This window comes from Dipodomys ordii, unplaced genomic scaffold (genome assembly GCF_000151885.1).
Source record: "Dipodomys ordii isolate 6190 unplaced genomic scaffold, Dord_2.0 Scaffold71, whole genome shotgun sequence".
Taxonomy (NCBI): Eukaryota; Metazoa; Chordata; class Mammalia; order Rodentia; family Heteromyidae; genus Dipodomys; species Dipodomys ordii.
This window is the reverse complement of record NW_012267287.1, coordinates 1522638-1535513: the sequence shown is the minus strand read 5'-3', so window position 1 is coordinate 1535513 and position 12876 is coordinate 1522638. Positions and strand designations below refer to the sequence as shown.

The window sequence follows — 12876 nt, the reverse complement described above, 5'->3', positions numbered from 1 at the left end:
TCCTGCCCTCCCTGCTGGCCCAGGCCATCTCCCCGGGCCCCCACCGTCCTGCCCTCCCTGCTGGCCCAGGCCATCTCCCCGGGCTCCAAGGCCCTCTGCTGCCACTCTCAGGTGGGGAGGGGTGCCCGTGAGAGGCCTGACCGGCCGGGGCCCCTCACCCACCCTGTAGAAGGTCAGCTTTGGAGTCCTTTGGATGTGGGGTGCAGGTCGAAACTTCAGCTGCTTCCTGGAGCCCTGTGGAAGTCAGGCAGGGACGCCCTGGCACCTGTGCCTGCTGGGTGCACCCACGTCTGCCCCCCCCCCCGCTTCACTCCAGTGTTTCCCCTTGGACTTAGCCTTAGGGCTCAGCATCCTCCTCCTTGGCCACCCATCAGGGCTAGCCGCTGGCCCTCTCCTGGGCTGCTTCCAGGCTTCTAGCTCAGGCCTCTCCTTCTGCCCCGTGACACATGGGGGCACCTCAATCCACAGCGTGGGGAAGGGCTGGTTAGAGTGCCCCTCCCCCTTCGTCTCCAGGCCCGCTCAGCTGCGAGGGGGGGGGGAGCCGCAGATCCTCCTGCCCAGGCGGGCATGCGGCTCCATGTCCTGCTCCCTGCCTCCTCTCTGGCACCCTCCCTGCTCTGGCTTCATAGGCACTCCCAAACAAGCGCACACAGCCTCTTCGTCTGCTCCAGAATCAGGTTCAGTGTCAGTCCATGATGCCTGTAAGCTGTGTATTAAGTCACCATTAAAATGGTTTTGAGAATTTTTTCTTTTTGTCAGTCATGGGGCTTAACTCTGGGAGGGTCTGGGCGCTGTCCCTCAGCTCTTCAGCTCAAGGCTAGCACTCTACCACTTAGAGCCACAGTGCCACTTCTAGTTTTCTGGTGGTTAATAGGAGATAAGTGTCTCGCAGACTTTCTTGCCAGGCTGCTTTGAAGTGGGATGCTCAGATCTCAGCCTCCTGTGTAGCTAGGATTACAGGTGTGAGCCACCAGCACCCGGCAGGAAGAACTGGGGTTTGTATTCAGGGCCTTGTACTTGTTAGTCTAGAGCTCTACCATTTGAGCCATGCCTCCAGCTTGGCTTTTTGCTGGTTATTTTTAGAGATGCAGTGCTCTTCTCTCCAAGCTAGCCTTGAATCTCAATCCTCTAGATCTCAGCCTCCTCAGTAGCTAGGGTTATTGGCGAGAGCCACTGGTACTCAGCTTGGGAGCAATGTTTTGACAATGTAAAAAACCCTCACTTCAAAGACTGGCCTCCACCGGGAAACCCCTTCTTACCTGTGCTGGCCGCTCCTTATGTGCCCTGGGCATGGCGCACTGCAGCTCCTCCATGTTTGCCCTCAGCAGCAGCTCCTGCAAGGGCACCACAAAGCGCGTCCTGCCGGCTCCCCCTGGGGGGGGGGAGTGCGGGCTGGGCCGTGGGGGGGGAGTGCGGGCTGGGCTCCCCCCCAGTCAGCCTGGGCCGTGGGGGGGGAGTGCGGGCTGGGCTCCCCCCCAGTCAGCCTGGGCCGTGGGGGGGAGTGCGGGCTGGGCCGTGGGGGGGGTGCGGGCTGGCCCCCTGGTGCCCCACCCCTCCATTAGCAGATCCTGGTGGTACTCCTAGGGAGGGGGATGGGGGGGGCTACCTCAGCCTTCCTGCGGTTGTATGTCTTGACCATCTGCAACAGCTGCTGCTTCTTAGGCTCCTGGTAGGTGCTCTGTGGAATCTGGTGGGGTGGGGGGAGAGCAGACCCACGTCAGTAACTGGAGAGTCGGTCAGCAGGTGCCTTGCAGTCTGGAGCCGAGGGCAAGCGCAGGATGGGGGATGGGGTGGGCAGAGGGGGCTGTGGGTCCAGCGCTGGGGCAGGCATGTCACCTGGGGCAGGCATGTCACCGGCCCATGAGACCGCCAGCTCTGCTGCTGAAAGAACAGAGGCCCACCTGGCCACGTTGCAGAATCTTAACTGACCTCTTATCTCCTTTATTTGCATTACTTTTTCTTACCAACATGTCACTTACCGCGCGCGTGTGTGTGTGTGTGTGTGTGTGTGTGTGTGTGTAAGTCGGCCCTGGAGCATTAACTCTGTGCAGGTCTAGTGTCTGCACATCCCAGTGGCCAAAGGAGCCCTGTGAACAGGTGAGGCCAGGGAGGGGGCGGGGTTCAAACCTCCGTCCCAGGACTGCCATCTTGGACCTCAGAGGAAGAAGAAGAAGACAGCCACTAACATCCCACAGTAAAGGACAGATGGCTGTGCCTGGCTGAGCAAAGAGAGGGAGAGGTGACTAGCAGATTGACGTGGAAAGGAGGTTTGACAGGCTGAAGATCTGAAGTTGGGATAATTGTGGGGCTACTTAACAATTCATTCATTCATCCACTCATCCACCCAGCTAGCCACCCACCCACCCATCCATCAACCCACCAACCACCTACCCATCACCCACCCATCCATCAACCCACCCAACCACCTACCCATCATCACCCACCCATCCATCAACCCACCAACCACCTACCCATCACCCACCCATCCATCCTCCCACCCATCCATCAACCCACCAACCACCTACCCCATCACCCACCCATCCATCAACCCACCAACCACTTACCCCATCACCCACCCATCCATCAACCCACCAACCACCTACCCATCACTCACACATTCATCCACCCATCCACCAACCCAGCTATCCTCCCACCCATCCATCAGCCTACCCATCCACCTACCCATCACCCACCCACCCATCCACCAACCCACCAGCCACCTTCCCATCCATCCATCCATCAATCCTCATATCTACGGATCCATCCATCTACCCACTCGTATCTACTCAACCATTCATCCATATATCTATCTACCCATGCACCCACCCACACAGCCATCTATCCATCTACCCATTCATCCATCTACCCTACCATTGGTCAATACAAGTATTTACTAAGGATCTGTTCTGAGTTGGGACTATTCTAGCAGCATTAGGAATGTGGAACAAATAAGAGAGGTGGTGTCTGGTACAGGAAATAGAGAGTAGGCAGCTCTACAAAGTAGTAAACACTATTGAATGATATGAAGAAAAAGAGCTGGGGGTCAATGAGAAGGAAACCACATGGGAGACACAGTAGATGTGGTGGTTTGTGAAGTTTCTGGGCTGAAAGGATGGTGGGACTGGGGTGGAAACCCCTGGATCCCCAGCACGATCCCCTCCTGCTCCTGTAACTGCCCTTGGTTTTGTGGGGTCCTACACTGGCTTTGGGAAGCTGGGTGACAGAGTTTGGCCCAGGACCAATCAGGACACTGCAGACTGGGGCTGGTCCAATTAGATTTTTCCCCCAGAATTCTTGGCCTACACTGTTCTCTTATGCTCTTGTACACTAAGAGCTCAGGGCTGAGTTCTTAATACCATGAAGACTCTAGCCCAGAGATGAAGCCTATTGCAGAGGAGTCAAGGACAGAGAAAGTCACAGAAAAATAGAGCTGGAACCCTAATCAAACTATCCCTGGAGCCTGCCCTTCTTTAATCATGAAGCCAGTGGTCTATTGCTAAGTCAGTATGAGCACGTTTATCTATTACTGCAGCATGGGAATGGGCCCATGGAATGTTGCATGTGGACGCAACACAGACTCCAGGCTCTATTCCTATACAAGTCAGAGCCTGCAGCCAGCAGCTTCATGCAGCACCTGCTGGCACAACCCAGAACAACCAGGTGCCCTTCTGAAGGCAGGCAGTCAGTCAGCAACGGCTCCTGGCCTGGACAGACGCCCCTCCCCACGCTGGCCCCTCAGCTCACTCTCCCAGCCTGGTCATCCTGGGCCCTGAGCAGATGCCTGGCTTACCTGGTTGGGATGGGCCACATCAGGGATGGGCTCAGGTGCTGGAATGGCACGGGGCTTGGGAACGGTCAGGTTGAACTCCTTGGGGGTTGTGGCCTTGATCTTGGTCTTTGAGGGAAATGAGGTAGTAGCTGGCTCTCCCTCCAGCTGGCTGACCAGCTCCTGTACCTCTGGCTGCCATCTTGAAAGTAAAAACGGAGAAGGCCCTGGAGGTCACCAGGTCTCTCTGAGGGCCAGGTGGCGATGGACGGACGCCACTTTCCACTGGCCACCCCTTGTGGGTGCAGCAGAGCCTCAGGACCCCCTTCACAAGTGAGTGAACTGAAGCCCAGAGGCCCGGGCAGGGGGGTCGGAGACCAGAAGGTCCATGCTGCAGGAATCTGGGGCACTCTGACCATGAACAGCTGCTGGGCTGTGAGCTAATCTAGGCAAAGCAGATGACCTGGACAAAGGACGCTGGGAGCTGGTGATGGGGAAGGAATGCTGGAGGGCTGTGGGGGTGGGGAGAAGAAGGGCCTGCGTCCTCCCACACAGCCTCCATGGCCGGCTCTGGGGCAGGAGCTCGGGTAGGGCCTCTCAAGACGGTGTCACCCCACCACCAGCCTGTCCAGTGTTCTCTCTTGCAATTGTGTCATCTAGAGACCTAGGGCACAGGGGGGGGGGCTGGAGTGTGGGCAGGGAGGAAGACTCTCAGGAGGCCACTGCTGGTCTGGGCCAGGGCTCCCACCTCTGGGGCCGGAGGGTTGTGGTTGCCGAGCTGGCTGGCGAAGCCAGGCAGGGGCCAGGGTCTGTCTGTCCCCTCGATCCATTGGAGGCTTTCCTGCTTGCCGGCCCCAGGGCCCACAGAGCCACAGGACCTCCCTTGGCAAAGCAGAGCTCACTGCAGGGTGCAGAGCTGCCCTCACAGGGCTGTCATGTAAGAAGCCCTCTGCCCGTCTGTCCCAGGGAGACAAGGTGATGAGGTTCTCTGGGGGGGAGGGGTCCCCAGCAGCCTCCTGGAGCCCAGCCTCTGCCCCCCTTGGGCTGTGGGACTGGCTGTGCCTGTGACTGCCCTGAGCCTCCCAGGCTGATCTCTCTCAGGGGTCGGTCCGGTGAGCAGAAGGTGGCAAGCAGGTGCCATGCCCGCCGAGGCTGGAATGGGGTCAGGCGGCAGCCGCCCGGCCGGGCCCACCTCAACAGGGGATCAATCCAGTTCTTGGTCACGTGGGTCGCCTCATACACGAGGCTCCATTCATCCTTGATCCACGAGCACAGGTTTAGCGGGCTGAAGAAAAATCTGAGGAACTGAGCAGGAGAGTTGTGAGGGGTGGGACCTGGCCCACAGGGGAATCAGAGCAGGGTAGGGTATTCGGGGTTCCAGCCCTGCAGACAGCCAAAGACACCACCCATCAGGACCACCCCTCCTCCTGCGGCACCGTGGGAAAGGGGCCCGACCCCAGCCTGCCCGTGCTAGCTGAATCGGCAGTTGTGTTCCACCCTGCTCCCAGTGCCCAGAAGGCACACTTTGCACTCCAGAGCAAGCTGTGGGGTGGGGTGGGGTCTCCCCCAGTGGGCTCTGGAATTCCAGGAATGAAACTACCATTTTCTACAACCTGAGCGGTAGCTCATCACAGGTATTGGGGAGCCGGGAGACCCCGCTGGCCCTGGCCCTGGCCCTGGCTGGCGTGCCCAGTGGCCCTGTGGTGTCTTGGATGGCTGGAGCCAGTCTCGGTGGCAATGCCAGCGTGGTGGCCATCTGCAGGCTGCCTTCCGGCTCTTGTTCCCAAGTCTGACTGCTCTAGCTCGGGAAGGCGTGGGGCTGGCTCAGCCCTGCAAGGGGGAGCCAGCACCTCGGGGTGCTGCACGGTGACCCTGCCCTGCATGGCTGGGACAAAAGCTCAGCCACCAGCCTTTGCTTGGGAGGCCGTTAAAGCTGGGGTCCCCTGAGGGCCGCCTGAGGAGGGCCCATCCACTTGAGGGAGCACTGGAAACCCCTTCATGGAAGGCAGGGGTCTGACACAGAGGCCACCAGAACGGAACCCCACCCCAGCCCGGCCTGCACCTGTGGCAGGGAGCACAACTGGAAGAAGACTAGAGCTGTGGCCGGATGGCCTCTGACCCCTGCTGACCACCTAGCCTCCTGCCTCCTGCCTCCTCTTGGCCCCCATGCCCTCTGTACACCAAAGCAACTCAGGCAGCCTGCTCCCCGCACCCCCTGCTTCCTCCCCCTTTCCGGCTCGCTCTGGGGCTCCGTCCAGGCTGTCCTGCCCACCAGCCTGGGCACGGCAAGCTGTCTCTAGCTCCTTCTCAGCTGGGCTGCTGCCCCATCCCCAGAGCAGGCCCTGCAAAGCCACATTCCCACCACGGACACTGCTGCAGTGGAGGCACGTGGGAAATGTTCCCTGGCTGTGGGAGGATTCGTCAGCTGTGTGTGGGGGGGGTCCTGGCAGGCAGCAGGAGTCCCACAACCACACCTCCCAAAATGGTGGACCGTGCTTTCTGTGGAGGCTGCACATGGCGTTCCCCACAGGGCCACCACGGCCCCTCCCCACCCGCCCTGCCCTTCCAGGGAGCTCCCTTGGTGCCCCTGCATGGCACTACCAGCCAGATGCGGTTGCAGCTTTATTTACGAGCACCTGGGGATGGCAGGCCTGCTGCTGGATCTTCAGGACCCCGTGGGCATGATCTTCAGTCCTGCCGGCCTACCCAGCCTCCCCGGAGGGAGGGAAGACTGGGAGGGGGAGGAGGAGGGGTGTGAAGGGCTCACACCACCTAGCTGAGGACCAGCTGCTGCAGGCAGTGGCAGATCACTAACAATGGAAAGCCTACACCCTCCCTGACAACAGGAATGAGAATCAGATTGTCCCTAGGACAAGCGTGCATTCTCCCCAGCCGAGGCTGAAGCCTGATTTTAATGCAGGGTGAATCTACCAGGGTTCTCTCCTCAGACAGACCAGATAGGTGACGGGCTGGCAGCGGAGCAGACCCACCTCTGCCCAGTTCCTGGCACCAGCCCTGCCCCTAGCAGTCATGGTGGACTCACCTTGGATGTCTTGCTTGCGGACTGGGACTTGATGATGCTGCAGAAGAGCTGAAAGCCCAGCTCCTCCATTTGGAAGGTGGCCAGGTAGCAGATCACTGAGGGAAGAGACCCTGTGAAGGTTTCCGCTCTACAGGGGACTCTGGCTTGTAACCCCGGGGCTGGCGGGCAGGAGGGGGGGAGCTCTGTCCAAGGCTGAAGGCTTTAGGGTGTAAAGGACCAGCCAACGCTGTCTGAAAGCTGGGTGCTGGTAGCTCACACCTATAATCCCAGCTACCCAGCTACTTGGGAGGCTGAGATCTGAGGATCAAGGTTTGAAGCTAGTCTGGGGAAGAAAACCCCAAGAGACGCTAATCTCCAATTAACCAGCAAAACAAAAACAAAAACCAAACCCCAATCTCCAATTAACCAGCAAAACAAAAACAAAAACCAAACCCCAAAGTGGAGCTGTGGTTGGAGTGGTAGAGTGCCAGCCTTGAGTGAAAAAGCCAAGAGAGAATTTAAGGCCCTGAGTGCAAGGCCCAGCATAGTTACAAACAACCAGAAAAACTGGCTGGGGGCCTCTGCGGCTGCTCCACACGTTGCCTCATTTGATTGGCTTTCAGCGACCCCAAGGGCTCTGGGACAAGAGTGAGGTGATTTCTGGCCAGTTGTTGGCGCTGAGAGGTTAGGTGGCCGCAGCGCCAGGGCCGGGAGCTCTGGGTTTCTCTGAGGGGGCGTGGGGCGCTCCTCTGACCCCCAGCTGGTTAGCTGCCTAGGTCCACCTCCCCGCAGCCCCTGCCTCCTCTTCACCCCAGGGCTGGGCAGCCCCACCAAGGGACCACTCCACGTGCCACCCTGGCACTGTCTACAAAGGCCATGTCTGGAGCTACTCAAAGTGGGCAGGGCCAGGCAGGAGTGGAGGCAGTCAGAAGCAGCCTCAGAGGAGGCATTACCTCCCCACCCCACCCCAAACTGGCCTCAGGGGCACCCTTTCTCTGCCAGGCCAAAGATTGCTTGTTGAGCTGAGCTTTCCACGAGCCTGAAGTGTGTTTCCCCGGGGTGGGGGTGGGGTGAGGACACACCCCAGCCCCGCCACGGTGGGCAAAGTGATGGGAGTGGCCACTGTGTCAAGGGTCTGTGGCTGCCAGCTCGCCTTGCCCTGTACCCTGTACCGGGGACACTCACCCAGGAACAGGTTGTAGTCAGCCCACAGGGAGAACCGGCCATCTCGCACATAGAAGGCATCTACCACAATAGTCAGCAACTTCCGATACTCAAGGCAGCCAGAAAGAACTTCTAAGATGAAGGACCGCTTCTGGGCACTCAGATCCTGGAAGGGAAACAGCAGGCTGGGCAGGGGCCATCTGAGCACAGGACCCCCGGCGCTGGGCCACAGGAGGGCAAGGTGGGCCTGGAGGTGAGATAAAGGTGGGAAATGAAGAGTGGACTCGACAAGAACAGGTAGTGTATACATATTCTGGCCTGGAGCAGGGAGGGAGCAGAGGCTCAGGGTTCGATGGTGATGGAGCTTCAGTTTGGGAAGGTGGAAATGTGGAGATGAAAGCCATGACCTCACACAGCATGGAATATTCTTAATATCACTAGACACTTGAAAATGGCTAAAAGGAGCCAGTCACTGGTGGCCTGTGACTATAAACCTAGCTACTCAAGAGGCTGAGTTTGAAGATCAAGGTCAAAATCAGCCTAGCCAGACAAATCTTCAAGAATCTTATCTCCTTGGGGCTGGGAAGGTGGCTCAGTGGTAGAGCGCTTGCCTTGCATGCCTGAGGCCCTGGGTTCGATTCCTCAGCACCACATAAGAAAAAAGCTGGAAGTGGCACTGTGGCTCAAGTGATAGAGTGCTAGCCTTGAGCTGAAGAGCTGAGGGACAGCGCCCAGACCCAGAGTTCAGGCCCCATGACCGGACCCCCCCAAAAAGAATTTTATCTCCAATTAGCAAAAAGCCAGAACTAGAGGCATGGCTCAAGTGAAGGGGTACCAGCTATCAGAAAGCTGAGTAAGAGTTTAAGGCCCTGACTTAAAGCCCTAGGACTCGCTCAAAGCAAAAAAGAAGAAAAAAATAATTTAAAAAGTGAGCACATATACAAGTTTTTAAATGAAAATGTCTCAGGAATTCAAATCAAATGAACAAAAAGTTACTCCAGAGAATGATGCACAAACAAGGAGAATGGGCAAGATGTTGTTCTGTGCCAAAAGCAAGGGACGGGGCAAAGCTGAACTGCAGTCGGCAGAAGGCATCTCAGAGGAAAGCTGCTCCGAAGCAGGGAGAGGGAGGGAGGGAGAGAGGGAGGGAGGGAGAGAGGGAGAGTCCTCTCCTGATCCAGCCACTTCCCAGAGCCCCACCTCTAAACGCTGCACTTGCAACACACAAATCTTCCAAGGCCAACATGATCTGGGCCTGACATCTGTTAATCATTTTAAAAAGCAGTAAGGCCTCAAATTAGGTTTTGAAAAATAATTCAGTTTGAAGGAGAGAGAAAAGGAGGAGGTCTGGCACTGGCAGCCCAGCCCCGAGAATCTGCTGGAGACGGGTGCTGCCAAGTCTCTCCTAAGAGCAGTTTGCAAAGAGGTTTTCAGAGTCTTGTTTTCCAGATCTTTTGACCCTGTGATCACACTCTGGGAACCTAAGGAAGACACCCACGTGGAGATCTCCACCTGCCGATGTTTACAGTGGTGGTTGCTCAGCTGTAGGATGGAAGTAGATGCATCCATGGGTCCAACCCTCTCTCCCTACCACAGGTGAGTACAATACCGCCAGTAAAAAGAAACCACTGGAAAAGTTTCAAGGAGATACAAAGCAGTTAACACAAGTGGGAGTGTGGGCCAGGGTGTGGGGTGGGCAACATTGCCTCCGTCCTGGCCGCTCCCCTCCACTCAGCCTTCCCTGTGCTTGGCCTGTGTGCTGCCTGCCGCCCCTTTAACCACCTCCACCAAAGGAAAGGCTGCAGCTCACTTCTCAGGCATTCACATAAGAACGTTCTTCTTAGAGAACTAGTTATTGTAAAAACTTCCTTCTGTGGTCCATGCATGAAGCTAGCGCCTCGTGCACGCTAGGCAAGCTGAGCTACAACTGAACCACATCACTGCTCATCTAGAAATGTTGGGTGGGGTGCTAAAGGCTCATGCCTGTAATCCTAGCTACAAAGGAGGCTGAGGTCAGAAGATCACAGTTGGAAATCGGCTTGGGCAGGGAAGTCTGAGCCCTCTTATCTCACACCAGGCACTGGACACTGGCCTTCTTGGCTGCCCTAATTTATAGACACAACCTGTTTTTGGTGCTTGGACACTTGTTACCTTACAGCCAGTTGGCCTGAGGACTTAGCTCTCTCCCAGCTGCTCCTCTCTCTCTCTTTGGTCTGTCTTTTTGTTGTTGTTGTTGTTGTTGTTCTGGGGTTTGAACTCAGGGCCTGGGCACTGTCTCTGAGCTTTTTTGCTCGACTGGCATTCTACCAGTTTGAGCTACAGCTGGTTTTCTGGTGGTTCATTGGAGATGAGAGTCTCGTGGACTTTCCTGCCTGGCCTGGCTTTGAACTGTGATCCTCAGACCTCAGCCTCTGAGTAGCTAGGATGACAGGTGTGAGCCACCAGCGCCTGGCTCTGGGGGATTCCTTTTTTTTTTTTGGTCAGTCGTGGGGCCTGAACTCTGGGCCTGGGCGCTGTCCCTCAGCTCTTCAGCTCAAGGTGAGTGCTCTACCACTTGAGCCACAGCGCCACTTCGGGTTTTCTGGTGGTTAATTGGAGTTAAGAGCTCATGGACTTTCCTTCCAGGGCTGGCTTTGAACCGCGATCCTCAGATCTCAGCCTCCTGAGTAGCTAGGATGACAGGCGTGAGCCACCGGCACCCAGCTTGGGGGATTCTTTAATGTTGGAAGTCCTGTCATGTCTGTTATTCATAGAACCTCACAATGACCAATGAAGTCCTGATTGGGCTGGCCCAGCTCCCTGAGCCCCTACCACCCTGGCTTTGGCCCAGTCACACCAGCCCCTTCCATTTCCTGGACCTGCAGGTGCCCCCTGGACGTGCTAGTGCCCCCTGGCGGCCTCCACACACGGTCAGGATCTTTGCCTGAGTGTTTCCTGGCACAGTGGCTTCCTCCGGTCCTGGGTGGGCAGTCCTGGCCCCTCCTAGCGTCAGACGGCCTGTCCCACTTGTCCCACTGGTCATTTATTGACTCTTTTCCATGCTAGAAGTCACGTGGATGCCCGGGAGGAAGGGCCTAGTGCCATCCTTCCAGTGCTGGCCTGAGGGATCCTGGGACTGCTGGCCGGTGCCCAGGCTCCCAGAACTCTGGCCTCACCTTTGGGAGCTGTCCTTGGCAGGCTGTGTTTGCTTCCCATCCCTTTGCCCCAGCTCACCTAAGTGATTAGCATGGCGCTGGCAGGCTCACAGAACCTGCCCTGCCCACTCAGCCTGGGTTGAAAGGGGACACACTGTCTAACACGTGCCCTTTCTGCTCACCTCATGGACTTCCCTCCCAGCAAGAAAGCCTTTGCGCGTCTGAGCCCCCAGATGGTACCTGGGGACCCCTCCCCGCCCCCATCCTCTCAGGACCAGCCCTGAGCAAGCCTGACTTCCCAAAGCCTGGCAGCTGGGCTTGGTGCTGGCACTGCCGGCGGCCGGCTGGCACCTGCACAGAGGCCCCTGGCACAGCTAGGCTCCAGATCTGAGTCTCCTTTGAGAAGGGACAGCAAGTGAGGATGCAGCTAGCCAGGGTCAAGGGCGGTAGAGGACCCGGGAGCCGGCCAGCCACAGCGCTGGGCCTGAATTCAGCTGACCAATACCTGTGGCTGGCCGTCTGAAGACTGATGTCAGAATCCTGGGGCGACTGGACAGCCATCTCTCTCGCCCCTGCAAAGGTGCGGTCCAGTGGGGGTGGCCATGTGCCCCTGCAGGTCAGGCCACAGAGCCACTCTGAGAAGGGCTAGCAGATTGCTGGGTGGCTCCCAAGAAAACTCCTCAGAAGGAAGGCAGAGCCAAGCAGCACAAACCTGCAACTGCTTTCTTCCTCTCCTCCTACCCCCAAACCTGGTGTGTGAAAACAATGCCTGAAGCAAGCCAACCATTTTGAGGCTGTGAGGCAAAGGTACATTCTAAGGTTGAGTGGAAGGAAAAGAGGGATGAGGGTTTTTGTTTTGTTTGTCGTTGTGGCAGGACAGACCAGCTCTCCCTATCAATCTCCTGCAGTGGGGCTTGCAAGGCGTGGCCCCCTCTTGTTGGCCTGCTCTCCTTTAAGCTCTTTTACAAGCCCTGGTTCCATTTCTCCAACCTCACTAACCCCCCGCCCTGCCCTGCCCCAGCCCACCCTGCCCCCTTGGCGGCCAGGTCTTCCTGAGCTGGGCCTCTTCCTGCTCCCCGCTTTGGAGGCTCCTTCTGCTACCTTCCCAGCCTGTGCCTTCTTAGCCAGGCTCTGTCCCCTCTGCTCGGTGGTAGCGTGGTCTTTAACTCTGCTGGGTCTGTCATAGGGCCTCCCTTCTCTGTGCAACTTTCTCCAAATGTCCCTCTTCATCTTGTTTCCTCGGCATGGAGCGTGTGTCCCAGAGGTCATGCTCTGTAGGGGGGCCGGGGCTGCTGCGCTGTGTCCTGGGGCACCATCTAGCTGCCCGTCCTGTGGCCTGCTGACACTCTGCCCAACAGCTAATGTATCATTTCCTGGCACTGGACGCGCAAGCCTTGGCCTAATCAATGTGGGGTGTTCTAGCGATTTCTGACAGCTCCAGATGCGTGAGTCATCCAAGCTGGGTGGACACCAGTGTCCGGCTCTTCACCGGTGCTTCCCTGGATGGCCGGAGTCTCTCAGCAGGTTGTGCTGCACTGAACTCCAGCTCACATATGGGGCAGCTCCCTGGGTATGTCAGCTCTATGCATTGAATCATTTGCCCAGAGGTTTTGGGGTGCTGGGCTCCCCATGTAAGGACACTGTCCGTGGTCACAACATTGTGACTCATCAGTAACAAAGAGAGCATTTACCATGAATAATCCGTGCATTATTTAAAACAATCCGAACCCACGATCATCACCAGCCCCTTCCCTTTCATGCTGCAAGGAGACCCCTCTTCCCACCTTGGC

General features: G+C 57.4%; 1 protein-coding gene across 1 annotated transcript in view; it reads right to left on the bottom strand.

The window, feature by feature from the left end:
- Cfap99 (cilia and flagella associated protein 99) overlaps nt 1–12876 on the bottom strand; it is a 29551-nt gene that overhangs the window by 13987 nt on the left and 2688 nt on the right. Inside the window, exons 2-8 of the mRNA XM_013023877.1 lie at nt 7974–8118; nt 6810–6904; nt 4959–5071; nt 3791–3968; nt 1607–1687; nt 1260–1334; nt 159–234 (exon numbers count right to left, since the gene is read on the bottom strand). Coding sequence (XP_012879331.1) covers nt 159–234; nt 1260–1334; nt 1607–1687; nt 3791–3968; nt 4959–5071; nt 6810–6904; nt 7974–8118 — 763 coding nt within the window. The remainder of the gene's footprint in view (nt 1–158; nt 235–1259; nt 1335–1606; nt 1688–3790; nt 3969–4958; nt 5072–6809; nt 6905–7973; nt 8119–12876) is intronic.